The sequence below is a fragment of the Lepidochelys kempii genome, chromosome 1 (genome assembly GCF_965140265.1).
Source record: "Lepidochelys kempii isolate rLepKem1 chromosome 1, rLepKem1.hap2, whole genome shotgun sequence".
Classification (NCBI taxonomy): Eukaryota; Metazoa; Chordata; order Testudines; family Cheloniidae; genus Lepidochelys; species Lepidochelys kempii.
In genome coordinates this window covers 213,308,126-213,317,956 of record NC_133256.1, presented here as the reverse complement: position 1 = coordinate 213,317,956, position 9,831 = coordinate 213,308,126, and the positions used below count along the sequence as shown (strand labels likewise).

General features: G+C 46.8%; 1 protein-coding gene across 1 annotated transcript; it reads left to right on the top strand.

Moving 5' to 3' along the window:
- The first annotated feature begins 2,554 nt into the window (after positions 1-2,554).
- Positions 2,555-9,522, top strand: LOC140907004 (uncharacterized). Its single transcript, XM_073332108.1, has 3 exons — positions 2,555-2,838; positions 3,214-5,030; positions 9,467-9,522. The coding sequence occupies exons 2-3, from the start codon at positions 3,929-3,931 to the stop codon at positions 9,520-9,522; spliced, it is 1,158 nt and encodes a 385-aa protein (XP_073188209.1). The 5' UTR covers positions 2,555-2,838; positions 3,214-3,928.
- The last annotated feature ends 309 nt before the right edge of the window (positions 9,523-9,831 follow it).

The following is a 9,831-nucleotide window of genomic DNA, read 5'->3' as shown; positions in this document are numbered from 1 at the left end:
AATCCCTAAAGAGAAAAAAAAAAACAAAGTTACATGCCTGTATGATATCTTTCATGAAAACACTTTCACTCATTTCTTGAATTAGAAAACACAAGTACATTTTACCAACATTAATGTTCTACTCTAATAATAAAAGCTTTATATGTATTTGGCCATGATACCTTTGTCTGTACCTGTAGTTATTATGAAGAGGCTGGAGAGCTAGGGTAGATAATTTGTGCTCAATCTTTTCTGGTCCTGTATATATGAATCCCCAGGGGAGAAAAGATGATATTTCACTCTGGCTGTCCCGATAGAAGATCAACCGTGCAAGCCAAAAGACAATGGCTTATTCACTTCATGATGTTCTAGCTGAAACCGCACAGGAAGGTCATTGGCTGTTAATTTGAAAAGACCTCCCTCGATGCAAAGTGCTCACTGAGGAGAGTTCACTGATGGAAGTGCCTGATTCTTCCTGGACTCAGATGTAAATCAGCGTCTGATGAAGTGAGCTGTAGCTCCCGAAAGCTTATGCTCCAATAAATTGGTTCGTCTCTAAGATGCCACAAGTCCTCCTTTCCTTTTTTTGAAATCAGTGTAAATGAGAGGAGATTCAGGTCTAATTCTTATTTTGATCTCAATGAACGTGTGGGGTTACTTCTCAGCAGCAGGTTACCAAGGAATATCATGGAATTTGGAGTTCCGCAAGTTAGTTTATGTCACATCAATGGAATATTTCATTCTAGCCATTTACAATGTACTGAACTTTTAATTTCACTCTGAACCACTATGTTTTTTTCTTTCAAAGGAAAGGGTAAATAGGATCTCCTGAATGGCCTCCCCTGTCTCATTCATTGTTTTATAACCCTTTATCACATCTTCTCTTAGACTTCTCTTTTTAGAAACATGATGGGGAAAATACACAAATATAGTTAATAATGATTGAAGGAGACTTAAAAAAAAAGAAAGACCATTGAATCTGTTGAGCCTGAAATATGAGTTATATCAGATTATTTCCCTAAATGTGGGCATATTAGCATATTAATTGATTCCAATACCATCTGGGTCTCAGCTCAGCTTCAATGTAATACCTGCTGGACAAAGGTGTGTAGCTGCACTCCCTAGAAGTCGTGTTAGTCTGTATCCGCAAAAAGAAAAGGAGTACTTGTGGCACCTTAGAGCCTAACAAATTTATTGAAGCGAGCTGTAGCTCACGAAAGCTTATGCTCAAATAAATTTGTTAGTCTCTAAGGTGCCACAAGTATTCCTTTTCTTTTTCCCTAGAAGTGTGTCTCATTTTTCAATTTCTGCCAGTATTTTTCTCCAGAGTCCCCAGTCTGTCCACATTACCAGCCTGTACAGCACTGTCATCTGGAGTAGCATCCTAGGCCCAGTGCACTGTTTGCACTTCTCCTATTAGATAATGAGCCAATTAGCTAACTCAGGATTCCTTCTCACTAGATTACAGTAATAATCTGTTCAAAAGTAACCTGGTGGATAATCTTCCTATCCCAGTTTGGATAAGAAAGGTTGAGGATTTACTGACAGATTGGTCAGTGCAACCTATTTAACGTCTCCTGTGACTCTCAGACCTGAAGAAGAGCTCTGTGTTGCTCTTAAGCTTCCCTTTCTCACCAACAGAAGTTGGTCCAATAAAAGATATTACCTCACCCACCTTGTCTCTCATTGATTAGACACTCAGGCCCTGGTCCTCAAAGATATGTAGGCACCTAACTCTCATTGATTTAAATACTTTTGAGTATCTGGGCCTCAATAACTCTGGCAGCCAATGAGAACTTTTGGAGAAAATAGGTACTTGTCATGCCTGCCAGCACTGTGAGCCCCCAGCTTGAAACCTCCATGAACAACAACCCTATTTGGACCTAGGTGCTGTCACCCCCACCCATAACTTGATGCTGTGTGACATACAGAGGGACATTTTTACTCTACCATTCCAAATACCAAGAGTCAGGGCCACGAAAGGAAGAGGCGTTCTGACTATGGTCAGTAAAAGAAAGTATAAAGGCAGCGGCTTATTAAGATGGTACCTTTGCTCTTGGTTTCCTTAGGTCTTTGTTTCCTTTGGTTCTTGGAAGGAGTGTGACATTCCAAATCTGTGTTGCTCAGCTCCTGATGGCTCGTTTCTGGTGGTTTATAATGGTAGAAATTTTAGACTCTGTTTAAGTGGATTTTAGAGTTGTGACTAGCTACAAAGTCTGGATTGGATCTGAACTCCCTGAAGTTCAATGGAGTTTGCCTCCAAGTTTTTGGATTGGACCCATTTCTAAAGACAAAGTATAATTCACTAGAGGAAAATGACACACAAAGCTTCAAGGAGGGAATTGTGCGCTCCATGAGCTGCCTGAAATAACAAATCCTTTAATATGCCTTTCCTTGTGCTTGGGCTAAACTGCATCCAAGAAAAATTAAAAGTTACACATCTATATAATCTCTTTCACAGTTCCAGGCAGAGAAGGAAGTGGATGAGAGCCTCCAGGGAGCTTCGAAGGTGGCACGGAGCGACCTACCGCCTCTCAGCTCTTCTAATAAGCTCTTGCTTGCTGAGGAAGTATCCGAGCGTGTGTTTGCTGGGGGGGCAGTGTGAGAGCCTGAGTGAGTGTCTGATTGGCTGCTAGCCTGCAGGGGGCGGGCAGTAGGGTGTCTGTTTGTTTGCGACAGGGAAGCCTGGCCGTTTAAAAATAGCCAGAGCTTCGCGAACCAGCTGAGCGGCGGAGAACCAGCTGAGCAGCGGGGACAGCAGAGCAGCACACAGCAGGAGTTTGCCTGGGAGTTCGCCTGGAGGGAGCCCAGTGAGGCTTACGTCTTGCAAACTGCTCTGAGGAAGCTCACAGTAGGAAGGTGATATGGAAGGGGGGGGTTCAGCTGTTGTGACCTGCACTGAATGTGCCATGTTTGTCTTTCTTCCACAGGACAGAAGCGACTTTGTCTGTACAAAGTGCAAGCTGGTCTCCATATTGGAAGAGAAGATTGAAGGTCTGGAGCAACAGATAACAACCCTGCGTTGCATACGGGAAACTGAGGATTTCCTGGACGAAACTCAGGATAGGCTTCTAGGGGCACAAAGCTCTACAGATATAGAGCAGGTTGCACAGAGGAGCCAAGAGACCAGTGAAGAAGCTTGGCAACATGTGACCTCCAGAAGAGGTAAGCGGAATGTCCGGGTTCCAGTAACACAGACACAGGTAACTAACCGCTTTCATGTTCTCTCCACAGGTATCGTTGCGGAGAGTGGACCAGATGATATGTCTGGGGCGAGAAAGCAGAAGGAGACTCCGCTGGTTGGAAGGCATGAGATGCGCTGTCCTGAGGTTGGGGGTTCCACGACCACCACCCCCAAGAGGAGAAGGCGGGTGGTGGTGGTCGGGGACTCTCTCCTCCGGGGGACTGAGTCATCTATCTGCCGCCCTGACCGGGAAAACCGAGAAGTCTGCTGCTTGCCAGGGGCTAAGATTCGTGATGTGACGGAGAGACTGCCGAGACTCATCAAGCCCTCGGATCGCTACCCCTTCCTGCTTCTCCACGTGGGCACCAATGATACTGCCAAGAATGACCTTGAGCGGATCACTGCGGACTATGTGGCTCTAGGAAGAAGAATAAAGGAGTTGGAGGCGCAAGTGGTGTTCTCGTCCATCCTCCCCGTGGAAGGAAAAGGCCTAGGTAGGGAGCATCGAATCGTGGAAGTCAACGAATGGCTACGCAGATGGTGTCGGAGAGAAGGCTTTGGTTTCTTTGACCATGGGATGGTGTTCCATGAAGGAGGAGTGCTGGGTAGAGACGGGCTCCATCTTACGAAGAGAGGGAAGAGCATCTTTGCCAGCAGGCTGGCTAACCTAGTGAGGAGGGCTTTAAACTAGGTTCACCGGGGGAAGGAGACCAAAGCCCTGAGGTAAGTGGGAAAGCGGGATACCGGGAGGAAGCACAGGCAGGAATGTCTGTGAGGGGAGGGCTCCGGCCTCATACTGGCAATGAGGGGCGATCAACAGGTTATCTCAAGTGCTTATATACAAATGCACAAAGCCTTGGAAACAAGCAGGGAGAACTGGAGGTCCTGGTGATGTCAAGGAACTATGACGTGATCGGAATAACAGAGACTTGGTGGGATAACTCATATGACTGGAGTACTGTCATGGATGGTTATAAACTGTTCAGGAAGGACAGGCAGGGCAGAAAAGGTGGGGGAGTAGCACTGTATGTAAGGGAGCAGTATGACTGCTCAGAGCTCCGGTACGAAACTGCAGAAAAACCTGAGTGTCTCTGGATTAAGTTTAGAAGTGTGTGCAACAAGAGTGATGTAGTGGTGGGAGTCTGCTATCGACCACCGGACCAGGGGGATGAGGTGGATGAGGCTTTCTTCCGGCAGCTCACGGAAGCTACTAGATCGCATGCCCTGATTCTCATGGGTGACTTTAATTTTCCTGATATCTGCTGGGAGAGCAATACAGCGGTGCATAGACAATCCAGGAAGTTTTTGGAAAGCGTAGGGGACAATTTCCTGGCGCAAGTGCTAGAGGAGCCAACTAGGGGGGGTGCTTTTCTTGACCTGCTGCTCACAAACCGGGTAGAATTAGTGGGGGAAGCAAAAGTGGATGGGAATCTGGGAGGCAGTGACCATGAGTTGGTTGAGTTCAGGATCCTGACGCAGGGAACAAAGGTAAGCAGCAGGATACGGACCCTGGACTTCAGGAAAGCAGACTTCGACTCCCTCAGGGAACGGATGGCCAGGATCCCCTGGGGGACTAACTTGAAGGGGAAAGGAGTCCAGGAGAGCTGGCTGTATTTCAAGGAATCCCTGTTGAGGTTACAGGGACAAACCATCCCGATGAGTCGAAAGAATAGTAAATATGGCAGGCGACCAACTTGGCTTAATGGTGAAATCCTAGCGGATCTTAAACATAAAAAAGAAGCTTACAAGAAGTGGAAGGTTGGACATATGACCAGGGAAGAGTATAAAAATATTGCTCGGGCATGTAGGAATGTTATCAGGAGGGCCAAATCGCACCTGGAGCTGCAGCTAGCCAGAGATGTCAAGAGTAACAAGAAGGGTTTCTTCAGGTATGTTGGCAACAAGAAGAAAGCCAAGGAATGTGTGGGCCCCTTACTGAATGAGGGAGGCAACCTAGTGACAGAGGATGTGGAAAAAGCTAATGTACTCAATGCTTTTTTTGCCTCTGTTTTCACTAACAAGGTCAGCTCCCAGACTGCTGCGCTGGGCATCACAAAATGCGGAAGAGATGGCCAGCCCTCTGTGGAGATAGAGGCGGTTAGGGACTATTTAGAAAAGCTGGACGTGCACAAGTCCATGGGGCCGGACGAGTTGCATCTGAGAGTGCTGAAGGAATTGGCGGCTGTGATTGCAGAGCCACTGGCCATTATCTTTGAAAACTCGTGGCGAACCGGGGAAGTCCCGGATGACTGGAAAAAGGCTAATGTAGTGCCAATCTTTAAAAAAGGGAAGAAGGAAGATCCTGGGAACTACAGGCCAGTCAGCCTCACCTCAGTCCCTGGAAAAATCATGGAGCAGGTCCTCAAAGAATCAATCCTGAAGCACTTGCATGAGAGGAAAGTGATCAGGAACAGCCAGCATGGATTCACCAAGGGAAGGTCATGCCTGACTAATCTAATCGCCTTTTATGATGAGATTACTGGTTCTGTGGATGAAGGGAAAGCAGTGGATGTATTGTTTCTTGACTTTAGCAAAGCTTTTGACACGGTCTCCCATAGTATTCTTGTCAGCAAGTTAAGGAAGTATGGGCTGGATGAATGCACTATAAGGTGGGTAGAAAGCTGGCTAAATTGTCGGGCTCAACGGGTAGTGATCAATGGCTCCATGTCTAGTTGGCAGCCGGTATCAAGTGGAGTGCCCCAAGGGTCGGTCCTGGGGCCGGTTTTATTCAATATCTTCATAAATGATCTGGAGGATGGTGTGGATTGCACTCTCAGCAAATTTGCGGATGATACTAAACTGGGAGGAGTGGTAGATACGCTGGAGGGGAGGGATAGGATACAGAAGGACCTAGACCAATTGGAAGATTGGGCCAAAAGGAATCTGATGAGGTTCAATAAGGATAAGTGCAGGGTCCTGCACTTAGGACGGAAGAACCGAATGCACAGCTACAGACTAGGGACCGAATGGCTAGGCAGCAGTTCTGCAGAAAAGGACCTAGGGGTGACAGTGGACGAGAAGCTGGATATGAGTCAGCAGTGTGCCCTTGTTGCCAAGAAGGCCAATGGCATTTTGGGATGTATAAGTAGGGGCATAGCGAGCAGATCGAGGGACGTGATCGTTCCCCTCTATTCGACATTGGTGAGGCCTCATCTGGAGTACTGTGTGCAGTTTTGGGCCCCACACTTCAAGAAGGATGTGGATAAATTGGAGAGAGTCCAGTGAAGGGCAACAAAAATGATTAGGGGTCTGGAACACATGAGTTATGAGGAGAGGCTGAGGGAGCTGGGATTGTTTAGCCTGCAGAAGAGAAGAATGAGGGGGGATTTGATAGCTGCTTTCAACTACCTGAAAGGGGGTTCCAAAGAGGATGGCTCTAGACTGTTCTCAATGGTAGCAGATGACAGAACGAGGAGTAATGGTCTCAAGTTGCAGTGGGGGAGGTTTAGATTGGATATTAGGAAAAACTTTTTCACTAAGAGGGTGGTGAAACACTGGAATGCGTTACCTAGGGAGGTGGTAGAATCTCCTTCCTTAGAGGTTTTTAAGGTCAGGCTTGACAAAGCCCTGGCTGGGATGATTTAACTGGGAATTGGTCCTGCTTTGAGCAGGGGGTTGGACTAGATGACCTTCTGGGGTCCCTTCCAACCCTGATATTCTATGATTCTATGATTCTATGATTCTAATAGGTCCCAGTTTGTTCTAGAAAGAGGACTTTTACACAAGGAAACTCTTTCTAGTGGACACCCGGAGAACTGGCATCCTCAAAGACAGTTGGTAGTTCCAACTCGGTACAGGGTAAACCTCTTGAGCTTAGCCCATGATCATCCTAATGGCCATGCTGGGGTGAACAGGACCAAAGATCATTTGGGGAAGTCATTCCACTGGGAGGGAATGTGCAATGACATTTCTACCTATGTCTAGCCTTGTGAGGTCTGCCAGAGGGTGGGAAAACCCCAAGACCAGGTCAAAGCCCCCCTCCAGCCACTCCCCATAATTGAGAATCATAGAATCATAGAATCATAGAATATCAGGGTTGAAAGGGACCCCAGAAGGTCATCTAGTCCAAACCCCTGCTCGAAGCAGGACCAATTCCCAGTTAAATCATCCCAGCCAGGGCTTTGTCAAGCCTGACCTTAAAAACCTCTAAGGAAGGAGATTCTACCACCTCCCTAGGTAACGCATTCCAGTGTTTCACCACCCTCATAGTGAAAAAGTTTTTCCTAATATCCAATCTAAACCTCCCCCACTGCAACTTGAGGTTCCATTTCAGAGAGTAGCTGTCAATATTCTGGGTCCTTTCCTTAAAAAGACACCCAGAGGAAAGCAGTACATAGTGACTTTCATGGATTTTGCCACCCGATGGCCAGAAGCAGTAGCTCTAAGCAACACCAGGGCTAAAAGCATGTGCCAGGCATTAACAGACTTTTATGCCAGGGTAGGTTGGTCCTCTGACATCCTTATGGATTCGGGAACTAATTTCCTGGCAGGGACCATGAAAAGCCTTGGGGAAGCTCATGGGTTGAACCACTTGGTTGCCACCCCTTACCACCATCAAACAAATGGCGTGGTGGAGTTGTTTAATGGAACTTTGGGGGCTATGATACGTAAATTCGTAAATGAGCACTCTAACGATTGGGACCTAGTGTTGCAGCAGTTGCTCTTTGCCTACAGGGCTGTACCACATCCCAGTTTTGGCTTTTCACCATTTGAACTTGTGTATGGCTGCGAGGTTAAGGGGCCATTACAGTTGGTGAAGCAGCAATGGAAGGGGTTTACACCTTCTCCAGGAACTAACATTCTGGACTTTGTAACCAACCTACAAAACACCCTCTGAGACTCTTTAGCCCTTGCTCAAGAAAACCTAACAGATGCTCAGGAAGAGCAAAAGGCCTAATATGATAAACATGCCAGAGAGCATTCCTTCGGACTAGGGGACCAGGTCATAGTCTTAAAGGCGCTCCAGGTCCATAAAATGGAAGCATCGTGGGAAGGGCCATTTACTGTCCAAGAGTGCCTGGGAGCTGTTAACTATCTCATAGCGTCCCCCACCTCAAACCTAAAGCGAACCATGTTAATTCTCTAAAGCCCTTTTATTCCAATGAATTCAAGGTTTTTCAGTTTACAGCCCAGGGAGGAGACAACGCTGAGTGGCCTGAAGGTGTCTACTACGAAGGAAAAAGTGATGGTGGCATGAAAGAGGCGAACCTCTCCATGACCCTCATCCATTTGCCCTGACAGCAGATCAAGGAGCTGTGTACTAGCTTCGCACCGATGTTCTCAGCCACCCCAGGATGGACCAAACGGGCATACCACTCCATTGACACAGGTAATGCTCGCCCAGTTAGAGCCCAACCTTACCAGGTGGTTCCTCAAGCCAAAACTGCTATAGAATGGGAGATCCAGGACTTGCTACAGATGGGTGTAATCTGCCCCTCTGGCAGTGCATGGGCATCTCCAGTGGTTCTAGTTCCCAAACCAGATGGGGAAATATGCTTTTGCGTGGACTACCGTAAGCTAAATGCTGTAACTTGCCCAGACAACTATCCAATGCCACGCACAGATGAGCTATTGGAGAAACTGGGATGTGCCCAGTTCATCTCTAGCTTAGACTTAACCAAGGGGTACTGGCAGGTACCGCTAGATGAATCTGCCAAGGAAAGGTCAGCCTTCATCACCCATAAGGGGCTATATGAATTTAATGTGCTTCCTTTCAGGCTGCGAAATGCACCCGCCACCTTCCAGAAACTTGTAGATAGTCTTCGAGCAGGATTGGGAGAATCTGCAGTTTCCTACCTTGACGATGTGGCCATATTTTCGGATTCCTGGTCAGAACACCTGGAGCATCTACAAAAAGTCTTTGAGTGCATAAGGGAGGCAGGACTAACTGTTAAGGCTAAGGAGTGTCAAATAGGCCTAAACAGAGTGACTTACCTTGGACATCAGGTGGATTAAGGAACTATCAACCTCCTATAGGCCAAAGTGAATGCTACCCAAAAGTGGCCTGTCCCAAAGTCAAAAAAACAGGTCCAATCCTTCTCAGGCTTGGCCAGATATTACAGGTGATTTGTACCGCAAATAACAAAAAACTTATTCAGTGGAGTTTAAGTCTCCAAGATTTTGATTTTGAAATACAACACATTTCAGGGCTTCTAACAAAGTGGCTGATGCACTCTCCCATGAAAGTTTCCCAGAATCAACTGGTTAAAATCGTCCTTAAAATGTGGAAAATATTGTTAGTTTTTATATAATCAGTAGTATGTCTAGAGGTGCATGTGTCTTATTAACTCTGTTTTCTCGTAGAGCTCCAGGAAGAAATCACAGCCCGTGTGGAACAGGCTGTCCAGCACCGTCTGTGATTTGGGGGGCGTGTCATAAACATAGAGATAAGGGCAGCTGTACTGAATCGCTTTACCTCTAAGGGGTTAAGAAGCTCAAGTAACCTACTTGGCACCTGACCAGAAGCACCAATGAGGAAAGAAGATACTTTCAAATCTTGAGGGGGGTAGGTTTTGTTTGTGGGTCTCTGTTTGTTCCCTCTCTGGATGGAGAGAGAGACAAGGCAGGTACAACATCTCCTGAAAACATACCTTCTATTAACCCTTCCAGGGCTAGTGTGGGATGAACACCCCACTGTATTTTTGTTCTGTGTTTATACAGTGGGTAGC